This window comes from Scyliorhinus canicula, chromosome 13 (genome assembly GCF_902713615.1).
Source record: "Scyliorhinus canicula chromosome 13, sScyCan1.1, whole genome shotgun sequence".
Taxonomy (NCBI): Eukaryota; Metazoa; Chordata; class Chondrichthyes; order Carcharhiniformes; family Scyliorhinidae; genus Scyliorhinus; species Scyliorhinus canicula.
In genome coordinates this window covers 61,065,895-61,081,186 of record NC_052158.1, presented here as the reverse complement: position 1 = coordinate 61,081,186, position 15,292 = coordinate 61,065,895, and the positions used below count along the sequence as shown (strand labels likewise).

Here is a 15,292-nt window from a genome sequence, read left to right as displayed (position 1 = left end):
AAGTGGATGTTGATATGCTGTTTTGCACTGGGTTAAGTTGATTAAATACATAGACTGATGAATTGATAAAATGACACAGGGTTATATACGAATGGCAATGCAAGTGGTGTGGTTCAAATGCAGCACATTGAGCATTTGGGTAAAATCGATAGCAGTCAGAGAACTGTCAAGGCTGTAGAACAGTGTAGCGATTAGGGTAAGCATAAGAATTTGGGTCAAGAAGGTAAAAAAAAACTGAATAAAGGTAATTGGGCATAGTGACCAATGTGACATCAGACAAAAACAGGAGAAAGTTACAGCTAAAAGCATTGAGCATGACCCTCCAGCCTCGTTACGCCCGAAAGCCAGCGCCATACAGCACAGACGGTAGATGCCAGGAGATCCCACTCTGGGATCTACTCGACTCTCCATGCCTTGCGAGATCTAACACAATCTCGCAAGATGTCGCACTGTGGATCCCGCCCATAATAATAATAATCCCTTATTGTCACAAGTAGGCTTCAGTGAAGTTCCTGTGAAAAGCCCCTAGTCACCACATTCCAGCGCCTGTTCGGGGAGGCCGGTACGGCAATTGAACACGCGCTGCTGTCTTGGTCTGCATTACAAACCCGAATACTGATCAAAGAACCAATGCACCAGTTAGTTAGTTCAAAGTCAATACTATTTATTTACACACACAGTAATATCTACTCATGCACAAAAAAGCACAGGGCTAAGTCGCTGGCTTTGAGAGCACACCAAGCAGGTCAGCAGCACGGTTCGATTCCCGTAACAGCCTCCCCAAACAGGCGCCGGAATGTGGCGACTAGGGGCTTTTCACAGTAACTTCATTGAAGCCTACTCGTGACAATAAGCGATTTTCATTTTTCACAAGCCAGCTGTTTAGCCCAATGTGCTAAACCAGCCCCTATTGTGGGCGGATCACTTTTTAGCCAATCTGAATATTAGTGTGAGCCACTCCCAAAGTGAATATTCACTCCCACAATCTAACCAAGGCATTGGGATCTAACCCCTTCGCCTTGGAGATCTCGGGAGAGCGCCATTCAGTGCTGGCCCCCACGAGGGCAGCACGGTGGCACAGTGGGTTAGCCCTGCTGCCTCATGGCGCCGAGGTCCCAGGTTCGATCCCGGCTCTGGGTCACTGTGTGGAGTTTGCACATTCTCCCCATGTTTGCGTGGGTTTCGCCCCCACAACTCAAAGATGTGCCGGCTAGATGGATTGGCCATGCTAAAATTGCCCCTTAATTGGAAAAAATGAATTGGCGTCCTCTAAATTAAAAAAAAGAGAAGTGCTGGCCCCTACAAACGGGGACCAAATGGAACAGCACTCATCTGAGTCTTCCAGAAGGATCGAAGGTGTTTGCCCTCTGGGTGCCAGGCTGGCATTGCCAAGATGCCCAGGTGGCACTGCCATCTGGCAGAGGGGGGGGACTGCCAGGGTGTGAGGCTGGCAGTGCCAAGCTGGCATATTTCCCGCAATGGGAATCGGGCCTAGGGATGATGCCCTGTGTGGATGCAGGGAGGTGCCAGGGGCCTGAATACCCCCTTATTGGTGAGGTGCCGCTTTGGAGTCACGTCGGGGGGGGGGGGATGGATGATCGGGACTCCCACCACTCCCACAGACAGGGATCCTGTAACTCACACCCAGCTATCTGCCTCTCTCTGTTGTTTTCAGGCAGCTGAATGTAGTTTCAGGGAGGCAGACACATCATGGTCGTGGTGTGACTATTTCACTCACCTTCACAGTTTGGTGCTGCGCTCCATCTTCCATCCAATCGACAGGTACTCTCACCTGTACTTGGCTGCACTGCGTATCCAGCTTCACACACATACTGAGCGACTGCGCCATACTTTGTCGAAGAGATGAGCACCTCAGCATGTTTCACCTCACTGGGGATTCCACAGTCCACCTCTGAAGAAACAAGATGCACTGGGTTTGAAGCGGAAAAGCGGATGGAATGGGCAAATGACTTCCAAAGCTGATCTGGATCTCTGACAGAAACAGCTTCATGCAAATATATGTCATTATTCAGTCTGGGAAGGGGCTGCAAGCATGGTATAAAGATGGAGAGCATTACGTCCAAATTTGAGCACAATTCCTAAATTTTAAATTTGAGGTTTAGGAAAGCATGAACAAACAGAGGAGTGGGGGTGAATGGAGCTTGATATACGGGCAGTGATTTTGGATAAGATGAATTTGATGGAGGCTGAGAACCTGGAGACTTGGGTGCAGAGACAGCAGATATAGTTTAATCCAGACAAATGTGAGGCAATGCATTTTGGAAGGTCTAATACAGGTGGGAAATATATAGTAAATAGCAGAACCCTGAGGAGGATTGACAGGCAGGAGGATCTGGAATTGCAGGTCCACAGCTCACTGAAAGCGGCAACGCAGGTGGAGAAGGTAGTCAAGAAGGCATATGGCATACTTGCCTTCATCGGCCGGGGTACTGAGCATAAATATTGGCAAGTCAATGGGAAGGGATTGGTCTATTTTGAGGACCAATGGGAAAGGATTGGTCTCTTGGGGTTCTATATGGTGATGGCCAATAAGAAAATATTAGTTTACTGGGATGCTATACGGTAAGGCCAATGGGAAGAGATTGATCTATTGGGATTCTATATGGTGAGGGCCAATGGGAAGGGATTGATCTATTGGCATTCTATATGGTGAGGGGCAATGGGAAGTGATTGGTCTATTGGGATTCTAATGGTGAGAGATAACAGGAAGAGATTTGCACTTGAAAATTGAGATCGCTGGCCATATACATTTTGCACATGCATAAAATTCATGAATCCAATGTCAGTCCTCAGGTTTCCCATAATATGGTATTCATGGGGCCATTGAATTTGGCAGCACCTCTGCCATTTCAAAAATAGTCTAATGGCCAATTGAGCTTGTTAACAAGTTAATTGACCCAAATATTATACTGCCTATGCCACAATGCGATTGGCGGGTGAAGTTGGGTGAGAATGGGTCGGCTCATTTTCTACCAACTCTGGTGAAAAAGAAGGAATGATGGGTGCCTTCTTTGGAGGAGCTTGCCCGGCATGCATCTGGGGCAATCCCACCTAAGATGGTACCCTATCTTTGCACCTCCCCCATCAGCCTCCAAAACCCCAGCCCCATTTCCGTCCCCTCCTTTCCGAGGGCGTCCGAACTCGCACCACCCAAAAAGTCTGGACTTACTCAAGTCCAGGATCTATTGCTTTCTTCCTCGTAGGCCTGTCTGTAGTCCCAGCGGCGGCCACAATGTTACTGGCTGGTAGCCCTCGAGGGTGGGACTTCCTTCAACTGAGGAGCGGCTGCCCCACCCTGAGCTTGTTAAGGCCAACCCCAGAGTAATAATCTGGCGGCAGGACTAGCAATAGATAAAATTCTAGCCCCTGGTCGATTGGGAGTCTCACAATGAGTCAGTGGGAAGGAATTTGGTCCAAAATTAGAATCTGGAATGGGATCCTGTACAATAGTAATCAATGGGAAGGGATTGGACCATGTGGAATTCTATCCAATTAGGGTCAAAGAGAACGAGATAGATCTATAAAGATTCCGTAAAAAGGGAAATGTCACATTGTGCACGGACTGTACTCAATATACCTGTGTCACAATGCCGTCCGGTGAATCCTCTTGGGCATTCACACTTGTATTTACCAATGTAGTGGAAGCAGGTGCCACCGTTCTCACATGGGCTGGATGAACATGGGTCCGGCTTGCCTATACAGCGAGGAAGAGGACAGTATTATCTTATAAATTAACCAGTGAAAAGGAGCCAAAATCAGACAGGAATAAGCAGTCACACAGACACACGTTACAGGCTAAGACCCTTTTTATATTGGTTTTGCTAACCTGCAATGAAGTCCACCTGCTTTAATGTAATGAACTGCAAGCTACCATGTCCACCCCCCACCATATCCCAGTTCCATTGATACATCAATTTCAAAGTGAAAATCTCAGCCAAATCCAAACTGGTACCAAGCCTGCGCCGACCATGCTGCCCATCTAACATAAAACTTTCCACACTTTTGGGGTCTGTATCGCTCTATTCCCATCCTATTCATGTATTTGTCAAGGCACCAGATAGACTTTACTATCGTACCTGCTTCCACCACCTCCTCCGGCAGCGAGTTCCAGGCGCCCGCTACCATCTGTGTTAAAAAAATACTTCCCTCCCACATCTCCTCTAAATTTTGCCCCTCGCACTTAAACCTATGTCCCCAAGTAATTGAATCTTGACTGGGAAAAAGGTTCTGACTATCAACTCTGTCCATGCCCCTCATAAGTTTGTAGAGTTCTATCAGGTCGCCCCTCAACCTCCGTCATTCCAGTGAAAACAAACCGAGTTATCTAAACTCTCCTCATAGCTAATGCCCTCCATACCAGGCAACATTGTGGTAAACCTCTTCTGTACCCTCTCCAAAGCCTCCACATCCTTCTGGTAGTGTGGCGACCAGAGTTGAACACTATACTCCAAGTGTGGCTTAACTAATGTTTTACTGCTGGAACTATCTTGGTAGAGAAATCCTCTAAACTTTTGCTGGTATCGCTGGTGTTCCACTCTCCTGGCATGACAAAGCCAATTCTGCAAAGGGACCCCCTTTGAAACTGCATGCCCATCTGGCACCAAGACCCTCTTTACATTGTCTTCTAGACGTACCTGTCTCGCAGTTCTTGCCGGTGAAGCGATACAGGCAGATGCACTGGTAAGTTCCGTGAGCCTCCTTGCAGGTTCCCCCATTCCGACATGGATTGGACGCACAGGAGCGGAGTCTTTCTGAGAGAATGGAGAAAAAAATTATTTTATCGGCAGATGACTTATTCTCATTCAGAGCACGCCAGAGCGTGGGTGGAGTCAGCCCCGGGTTCTTCAGAGCGTAGCGAGAAATAAAGGGCTCTTCACTGCATCCATTAATGGTTTGGGTGAAGGATGGTGCCGATCAGTTGAGTTCTTACTGTGGATGGAAGAAAACCCTTTTACTGCTCCCAGTGCCAGTAGCAAACACTTCCAGGTCAGATATGTAATCAGGAACAGTGTAGAACTGACCAATCAAACATTCCCAGGCCGGATACAGTGCGAGTTAGAAACAAAGTAAACTTCCCTCTCCACCATCCCACCAAATAGATACAGCATGGGCTAGACACTGAATAAAACTATCACTACATTCTATCATCAAACACTCCCCATAAAATATAGGTTAAGTACAGAACAAAGTTTCCTTCAGTTATGAGCATCGACTGGAGAGTTTGGGACTGTTCTCTGTGTAAATGAGAAGGCTGAGAGGAGATTTGACAGAGATATTCAAAATCATGAGGGGGCTGGGCAAAATACAAGGGGAGAAACTGTTCCCACTCATCATAGATGAGTCATCATAGAATTTACAGTGCAGACGGAGGCCAATCGGGCCATCCAGTCTGCACCGGCTCTTGCAAAGAGCACCCTACCAAAGCCCACACCTCCACCCTATCCCCATAACCCAGTAACCCCACCCAATACTAAGGGCGATTTTGGACACTAAGGGCAACTTTTTAGCATGGCCAAACCACCTAACCTGCACATCTTTGGACTGTGAGAGGAAACCGGAGCACCCGGAGGAAACCCACGCAGACGCGGGGACAATGTGCAGACTCCACAGACAGTGACCCAAAGGGAATCGAACCTGGGACCCCGGAACTGTGAAGCAATTGTGCTAACCACAATGTTACCATGCTGCCCAAAACTCGTAAAAGGATCGAGAGTGAGAGGGCACAGATTGAAAGTGAATTTCAAAAGAAGCAAATGTGGGTGTGAGAAAAAACGTTTTCGCTAAATGAGTGGTTCCGGAATGTACTGCTTGAAAATGTGGTGGAGGCAGCTTCAATTTAGGAGTTCAAGAGGGTATTAGATCATTACTTGAATAAAAACAGTGTGCAGGGGTACGGGGAAAAGGCAGGAGAATGGCATTAAGTCATGTTGCTGTTTTGAAGAGCGGGTGCCGACACAATGGGCAAATGGCCTTCTTGTTGCAATTGTATAAGGTGTTAGTGAGGCCACACCTGGAGTATTGTGTTCAGTTTTGGTCTCCTTACTTGAGAAAGGACGTACTGGCGCTGGAGGGTGTGCAGAGGAGATTCACTAGGTTACTCCCAGAGCTGAAGGGGTTGGATTACGAGGAGAGGTTGAGTAGACTGGGACTGTACTCGTTGGAATTTAGAAGGATGAGGGGGATCTTATAGAAACATATAAAATTATGAAGGGAATAGATAGGATAGATGCGGGCAGGTTGTTTCCACTGGCGGGTGAAAGCAGAACTAGGGGACATAGCCTCAAAATAAGGGGAAGTAGATTTAGGACTAAGTTTAGGAGGAACTTCTTCACCCAAAGGGTTGTGAATCTATGGAATTCCTTGCCCAGTGAAGCAGTTGAGGCTCCTTCATTAAATGTTTTTAAGGTAAAGATAGATAGTTTTTTGAAGAATAAAGGGATTAAGGGTTATGGTGTTCGGGCCGGAACGTGGAGCTGAGTCCACAAAAGATCAGCCATGATCTCATTGAATGGCGGAGCAGGCTCGAGGGGCCAGATGGCCTACTCCTGCTCCTAGTTCTTATGCTCTTATGTTCTTATGTTCTGTGCCATAACAATTCTGTGATTATACAGCCCATTAAGCATTTCCTGTCCGGATACTGCATGTGTTAGCGACAGGGTAAATCTCTCCTAGGTCAGACGCAGTATGCATTGCTACTTGCTGGAGTGGCTGGGGAGGTTTAAACTAATACGGCAGGGGTGGTGTGAACCTACTTAAGGATTCAGAGCAGGGGGAGTCAGGAAACGGCAGCAAGGAGAATAAGACAAGTGATAGGCAGCGAAATTGAGGGCTTGTATCAGATAATGACACTGTAAAAAAATAGTAGGGATGGGACAAGGAACGTTGAAAGGACTAGACTTAAGGTTTTGCACCCGAATGTGTGTAGCATTCAAAAAAAAATGGATGAATTAATTGCACAGATAGATGTAAATAGGAATCTGGTTAGGATTACGGAGGTATGGCTCCAAGGTGATCATGTATGGGAACTAAACATTGAGGGCTATTCAGTTCATAGGAAGGGCAGACAGAAAGAAAAAGGCGGTGGAGTTGCATTGCTGATTAAAGAAGATATTGATACAATATTGAAGATAGCACAGGTGATATGGAACCTGTATGGGTCGAGTTCAGAAACACCAAGGGGCAAAAACATTCATGGGGTGGGATACAAACCACCAAACTGCAGTGGTAATGTTAGGAATGACATTAGACAGGAAATCAGAGATGCATGTTATGAAGGAACATCTGTGATTATGGGTGACTTTAATCTGTATGTAGATTGGGTGAGTCAAATCAGTCATAGCGCAATAGAGGAGCAATTTCTGGAGGGGATATGCAATAGTTTTCTGGACCAATACATTGAGGAACCAACAAGGGAACAAGACTTGGACTGGGTGTTGTGCAATGAGAAAGGATTAGTTGGGGATGAGTGACCATAATAAGTTAACTTCTTTATTAAGGGAATAGTGAGGTAGTTGATTCTAAGACCACAGTCCTGAACCCCAATAAAGGTAACTATGATGTTATGAGGCATGAGTTGGCTATGACGGACTGGGAAACAGTCAATGGCAGGCATTCAAGGAACGAATAGGTGAACCCCAAAAGTTGTTTATTCCTATTTGGGACAAGAGTAGAAAGAGAACTGTGGCCAAACCATGGCTTATAAGTGAATTTAGAGATAGTATTAGATTCAAAGAAGATGCATACACATTAGCAAGAAAAATCAACAGACTTGAGGATTGGGAACAGTTTAAAATTCAGCAAAGGTGAACCAAGGGATTAATAATAATATAATAATCGCTTATTGTCACAAGTAGGCTTCAATGAAGTTACTGTGAAAAGCCCCCTATTCGCCACATTCCGGTGCCTGTTCGGGGAATCTGGTATGGGAATTGAACCTGCGCTGCTGGCCATATTCTGCATTACAAGTCAGCTGTTTAGCCCACTGTGCTAAACCAGCCCCTAATTAATTAGGAAGGGGAAAATACAAAATTAAAGTAAGCTACTGGAGAACATAAAAACTGATTGTAAAGGTTTTTATAGGGGTGTAAAAAGAAAAAGATTGATAAAATTAATGTAGGCCCCTTACAGTCAGAAATAGGGGAATGCATAATGGGGGGGCTGGATTCTCTACAGCCTCGTGCCGAAATCGTGTTTGGCGTGGGGGCGAAGTTCCCGACCGAATTGGACTTGGCACCGCTCCGGCGATTCTCCGGGCCCCAGAGAATGGCTCGTCCGCGATTTACGCCGCACGGCTGGGGGCCATTGGCAGATGCCCTCCCAGCGATACTCTGCACCCAGCAGGCCGAGCACCGGGGAGGGCCTTATGGGTGGCCGGGGCATTAATCAGGCCAGTACAATGCAGCGGCGCACGGCCAATCGGGGGGGGGGGGGAGGGGGGGGGCCTACATTGTCCGTGATCATCCGTGGTCCGAGTCCGCCACGGCGCTCGGCACGGCCACTGGAGGCCTTCACCTGCGCATGCGTGGACTCAGATCTGAAAGTGCAGGGGCCCGTACCCGCAGCTAAAGCTGCGTAAAGCACTCCGGCCCTGAAGGTAAGTGAATCGCTTTTTATTTTTTGCAGGAAACTGGGGATCAAAACACCAGCGTTTTTACAGGAAGCAAAAAGTTGGAATAAATGGGTCTTTTTCCGATTGGCAGGCGGCGACCAGGAGTGTGCTAGGACCCCAACTGTTCACAAAGATATGCCTTGGACGAAGGAACTAAATGTATTATTTCCAAATTTGCAGATGATACAGAAGTTGGGTGGGAGGGGGAGCTGTGAGGAGAATGCAGAGATGCTTCAGCGGGATTCGGATAGGCTGAGTGAATGGCCATATATATGTAAGCCAGATGCAGTAGAATGTGGATAAATGCGAGGTTATCTGCTTCGGTAGCAAAAATAGGAAGGCAGATTAATATTTGAATGAATGTAAATTGAGAGAGGTGGATACTTAATGAGATCTTGGTGTCCTCGGCCACCAGTCACTGAAAGTAAGCGCGCAGGTATATCAGCCAGTGGAGAAGGCAAATGGTATTTTGGTCTTCATAGTGAAAGGATTTGAGTACAGGAAGAGAGATGTATTACTGCAATTGCATAAGGCATTGGTGAAGCCACACCTGGAGTATGGTGTCAAGTTTTGATGTTCTTATCTGATGAGGGATGTTCTTGCTATGGAGGGAGTGCAGCGAAGGTTTACCAGGCTGATTTCTGGGGTGGCGAGACTGTTGAATGAGGAGAAACTAAGTCAGCTAAGCAATATATTCACTGGACTTTAGAAGAGTGAGAGGGGATCTCATAGAAACTTATAAAATTCTAACGTGATTAGACACGGTAGATTCAGAAAGAATATTCCCGATGATGAGGGAGTCCAGAACTAGGGGTCATAGTTCGAGGATAAGGGGTAAATATTTCAGGGCTGAGGTGAGGAGAAATTTCTTCACCCAGAGAGTGATGAATCTGTAGAATTCACTATCAGAGTTGAGGCCAAAACATTGTGCAATTTCAGGAAGGAATTAGATACGGCTCTTGGGGTTAAAGGGATCAAGGGATATGGGGGGAAGGCAGGGATCAGGGTATTGAACTTGACAATCAGCCATCAGCAGACCCAAAGGGCCAAATGGCCTCCTCCTTCTTCTATTTTCTATGTATGTTTCTATGTATGTACACTGTCCCGTCAAATAGATACAGCAGCATGGGCTAGAAACCGAATGAGATGCAAGGCAAAGAGATGCACTGATCTGTCAAGAACTCGCACGGCCAACTAAGTATGGAGAAAATCCCAAAATAAATTTAACTGCATGTTGCCACAGAGGCAGACCACATGTCAATCTCAACACTTGCTGTAGGAGTATAAAACTGTGATAGACATGGAACATACAGTGCAGAAGGAGGCCATTCGGCCCATCGAGTCTGCACCGACCCACTTAACTCCTCACTTCCACCCTATCCCCCTAAGCGAATAACCCCTCCTAACCCTTTTAGACACTAAGGGCAATTTACCATGGTCAATCCACCTAACCCGCACATCTTTGGACTGTGGGAGGAAACCGGAGCACCCAGAGAAAACCCACGCAGACACGGGGAGAACGTGCAGACTCCGCACAGACAGTGACCGAGTAGGGAATTGAACCTGGGACCCTGGCGCTGCGAATCAACAGTGCTATCCACTATGCTACCGTGCAGCCTAATGATGTCCCGTGATGTCCCACGTCAATGATTTATTTGGTCTCTCTGTCATCTTATCAATTTGGTACTGAATTATTATCCAGTTCTGGGTAATTCCCATCTGTGCCTGCTAGGAATGTTAAGATTTAGTTTTGCGCAAGTGAAGGAGACACAGCTGGAGTGGGAATTTGGAAGTTGGTAATTTGGTGCCGTGAGGTAATTCGGTGCAGACTGGGAGAAGGTGCCTTTTCCCGACTGTTTTGTTCTCTCTTTCTTCTGGCCTGTAACTTTTAATCTGCAGGGAGAGAACCAGAGAGCACCTGAGAACCTGGGAAGGCAAGTGATTTTTATTCATTTTTATTTTTATTACCGTTTCAAATTGTGTGGGGGTGGGGGGAAACTGAAGTGACATCACAGTAAAGCTGTGATCTGATTGGCTGGTTGGGAATCTACACTAAATTTAAGAATTAAGCAGTGTTAAACTAATTAAACATAATTACTTAATTATAATTTAGAGGGGTAACGAAGCCAGAGATCGGAGAGTACGGTATTTAGCTTTTACATTTATAGTAGAAATCTAGTGCAAGATAACATATAATTAATAGTAATTTTAAAAAAAAATAATTTTTAAATTTAATTTACTAATTAATTGACGCAATGTTGATTAGAGGGGTGCAGTGCTCTGACTGTGAGATGTGGCAGGTCCGGGAGGCTTCCAGCGTCCCGGATGGTTTCATCTGCAGAAAGTGCACCCAACTGGAGCTCCTCACAGACCGCATGGTTCGGTTGGAGCAGCAGTTGGATGCACTTAGGAGTATGCAGGTGGCGGAAAGCGTCATAGATAGCAGTTATATAAATGTGGTCACACCCAAGGTGCAGGCAGAGAAATGGATGATCACCAGAAGGGGAAGGCAGTCAGTGCAGGGATCCCCTGTGGTTGTCCCCCTCTCGAACAGGTATATCCCTTTGGATACTGTCGGGGGGAGGAATAGCCTATCAGGGGAACACAGCAGCAGTCAGAGCAGTGGCACCACGGCTGGCTCTGATGTTCAGCAGGGAGGGTCAAAGCGCAGAAGAGCAAAGGTCATAGGGACTCTACAGTCAGGGGCACAGATAGGCGCTTCTGTGGACATGAAAGAGACTCCAGGATGGTATGTTGCCTTCCTGGTGCCAGGGTCCAGGATGTCTCCGAACGGATAGCGGGCATCCTGATGGGGGAGGGCAAACAGGCAGAGGTCGTTGTACATATTGGTACTAACGGCATAGGCAGGAAGGGGCATGAGGTCCTGCAGCAGGAGTTCAGGGAGCTAGGCAGAAAGTTAAAAGACAGGACCTCTAGGGTTATAATCTCTGGATTACTCCCTGTGTCACATGCCAGTGAGGCTAGAAATAGGAAGATAGAGCAGCAAAACACGTGGCTAAACAACTGGTGTAGGAGGGAGGGCTTCCGTTATCTGGACCACTGGGAGCTCTTCCGGGGCAGGTGTGACCTGTATAAGAAGGACGGGTTGCATCTAAACTGGAGAGGCATAAATATCCTGCCAGCGAGGTTTGCTAGTGTAACACGGGAGGGTTTAAACTAGTATGGCAGGGGAGTGGGCACTGGAGCAATAGATCAGAAGGTGAAAGCATTGAGGGAGAACTAGGGAATAGGGCCAGTATGGCTCTGAGGAAGAGCAGACAGGGAGATGTTGCTGAAAACAGCGGGTCTGGTGGCATGAAGTGCATGTTTTAATGCAAGAAATATTATGGGTAAGGCAGATGAATTTAAACTTGGATTAGTACTTAGAACTATGATGTTGTTGCCATTACAGAGTCCTGGTTGAGGGAAGGACAGGATTGGCAGCTAAACGTTCCAGGATTTAGATTTTTCAGGCGGGATAGAGGGGGATGTAAAAGGGGTGGGAGTGGATGTTGTCTATATGGACTTCAGTAAGGCTTTTGACAAGGTCCCTCATGGTAGACTGGTACAAAATGTGAAGTCACACGGGATCAGGGGTGAGCTGGCAAGGTGGAGACAGAACGGGCTAGGTCATAGAAGGCAGAGAATAGCAATGGAAGGGTGCTTTTCTAATTGGAGGGCTGTGACTAGTGGTGTTCCGCGGGGATCAGTGCTGGGACCTTTGCTGTTCGTAGTATATATAAATGATTTGGAGGCAAAAGTAACTGGACTGATTAATAAGTTTGCAGATGACACAAAGGTTGGTGGAATTGCGGATAGCGATGAGGACTGTCAGAGGATACAGCAGGATTTAGATCGTTTGGAGACTTGGGCGGAGAGATGGCAGATGGAGTTTAATCCGGACAAATGTGAGGTAATGCATTTTAGAATGTCTAATGCAGGTAGGGAATATACAGTGAATGGTAGAACCCTCAAGAGTATTGAAAGTCAGAGAGGTCTAGGTGTACAGGTCCACAGGTCACTGAAAGGGGCAACACAGGTGGAGTATAGTCTTCAATTCAAGTCGCCACACTACCAGAAGGATGTGGAGGCTTTAGAGAGGGTGCAGAAGAGATTTACCAGGATGTTGCCTGGTATGGAGGGCATTAGCTATGAGGAGCAGTTGAATAAACTCGGTTTGTTCTCACTGGAACGATGGAGGTTGGGGGGCGACCTGATAGAGGTCTACAAAATTATGAGGGGCATAGACAAAGTGGATAGTCAGGGGCTTTTCCCCAGGGTAGAGGGGTCAATTACTAGGGGGCATAGGTTTAAGATGCGAGGGGCAAGGTTTAGAATAGATACGAGTCAAGTTTTGTAAAAAGAGGATAGTGGGTGCCTGGAACTCACTGCCGGAGGAGGTGGTGGAAGCAGGGACGATAGTGACATTTAAGGGGCATCTTGACAAATACATGAATAGGATGGGAATAGCGGGATACGGACCCAGGAAGTGTAGAAGATTTTAGTCTACACGGGCAGCATGGTCGGCACGGGCTTGGAGGGCCGAAGGGCCTGTTCCTGTGCTGTAGTTTTCTTTGTTCTTTGTTAATTAAAAAGAAAATTAAAGTCCCCAATTTAGCATGGCCAATCCACCTAACCTGCACATTGTACGGGTTGTGGGGCTGAGATCCACATGGACATGAGGATAATGTACAAACTCCACAAGGACAGTGATCTGGGGCCCGGATCGAACCCGGGTCCTGGGCGCCGTGAGGCAGCAGTGCTAACCACTGCGCCACCATGCAGTCCAGGAATGTTAAGAATACTGCCTCAAAAGGTGGAGCTGGATTGAAAACTGGGTCAACGAACTGAGAATTGAGGACTGTAGTCTCTCTAGGGCTGAGAGTGTGCCAAACCGGTTTGAGAGGGCCGGAGCCAACTGTTAACTTCTGATGGAGAGGAAAAGAAGAGTAAAAACAGACCTTTTTCACATCGCTGCCCGCTGAATCCCGGTGGACACTGGCACGTATAGGAGCCATCCTGTTCATTGCAAGTCCCTCCTCTTTGACAAGGGTCCGAGTCACAGGGGGACAGCACCACTGGAAGCATGAAAAGACAACCCTTAGTGACTCAGCTGTGAACAGAATGCGGAGATGAAGATTCGGATTTACTCATGACTGGGTGCGAATGGGGTGTGACAGCGGTTTCCCAGTCAGTGGCGACAGACGCAAACCGGTTCCAACAAGGTGGGGCCAGGTGACGGGAACTTTAAATAAACTAATACACAAACACAAGATCATCAGCTACCGCACAGTAGCACATTCACCTCGAAATCAGAAGGTGATGAGTTCAAGCCCCAATACGGACACATGAGTACATAACCGAGTCTACACTTCAGTGCGTACTGAGGGAATGCTACACTGTCGAAGTTGCTGCTTTTTGAAGGGAGGTGTTAAACCAAGGTTCTTTCTGTCCTTTTAGATATTTATGAACAACCTCATGGCATCACTCCAAAGAACAGCAGTGGCGTTCCCCCTGATCTTCTGACTAAAACGTTTCCCTCAACCATTGGGCTGGATTCTCAGATTCCCCTAGCCATTGAAGACACCCTGTGCCGCCAGGAAACCAGTGGGCGGGAGTGCACTGTCGGGAACATGGAATCCCAATGGTTGGAGAATTCCGGCCATTATCTGGTCGCTACCACATTGGTGCTTGAAGGCACTTGGTGTGTGCAAATGGATGCTGGGTTTCCTACACTACATCAGTGACTACCTTCAAAAGTACGTTGGTGACTGTAATGTGCTGTGAGATGGCCGGAGCTCATGAACGATACTTTATCAATGTCCCGAAAGATGTGCTGTAAGGTGAATTGGACATTCTGAATTCTCCCTCTGTGTACCCAAACGGGAGCCGGAATGTGGCGACAAGGGGATTTTCACAGTAACTTCATTGCAGTGTTAATGTGAGCCTACTTGTGACAATAAGGATTATTCAGAATAAAAAACCTCTGCCATTTCCTGCACATCAAATAGTGACAAACTGCAAATGCTCTTTCACAGTTGCTGCACCATTACATGCCCAGTGGGCGGCACTGTTGGGCATGATGATTCCTGAAGCTCTACACCGCCACCAGGAGGGTATTACTGATAGTGCAGCTATGTGGATTCCTTTTATCGAATGTTCATGTTTCCAAACACAATCTATAAATCAAAATTATCGGGACTTCCTGCTGTAGTTTCTGAGTTCCGTTGCTCTGGTTCTGTGACAATTAGTAGAGTTCGACTGAATCACATGCGATGCTTCGTCATGCTAAGATTAATTAATAATATAATGTGCGCAATCCATGTCTTTCCCACAAGTGACACGGTCACGTTGCTCCTACAGTCTTAAATATAGGAACCTATACTCTGCTTGAATGTATTTCCTGCTAGGTTGCAATTAACATAATATTCTTAATTAACTTTTAAAAATCAGAGAATTGATTTTTCTATGGTAATTTCCCAAATTCCCAATGTAACTTGGGAATTTGGGCCTTTTCCAGGGTTTTTGTCTGTTTTTCCCTGAAGTAGTGGCAGGAAATCAACAACAACTTGCATTCTCGTGGCACCTTCAAAGCAATTGAAAGCAATATTAGACGCTGAGCTACACGAGACAATATTAGGGAAAATGGCCAAAAGTTTGGTC

At 46.7% G+C, this 15,292-nt stretch overlaps 1 protein-coding gene across 3 annotated transcripts in view; it reads right to left on the bottom strand.

The window, feature by feature from the left end:
* sned1 (sushi, nidogen and EGF-like domains 1) overlaps positions 1 to 15,292 on the bottom strand; it is a 191,727-nt gene that overhangs the window by 81,134 nt on the left and 95,301 nt on the right. For all 3 annotated transcript variants that reach the window (XM_038815011.1, XM_038815010.1, XM_038815009.1), the window contains exons 12-15: positions 13,591 to 13,707; positions 4,656 to 4,772; positions 3,599 to 3,715; positions 1,739 to 1,912 (exon numbers count right to left, since the gene is read on the bottom strand). In XM_038815011.1, the coding sequence (XP_038670939.1) occupies positions 1,739 to 1,912; positions 3,599 to 3,715; positions 4,656 to 4,772; positions 13,591 to 13,707 (525 nt within the window). The remainder of the gene's footprint in view (positions 1 to 1,738; positions 1,913 to 3,598; positions 3,716 to 4,655; positions 4,773 to 13,590; positions 13,708 to 15,292) is intronic.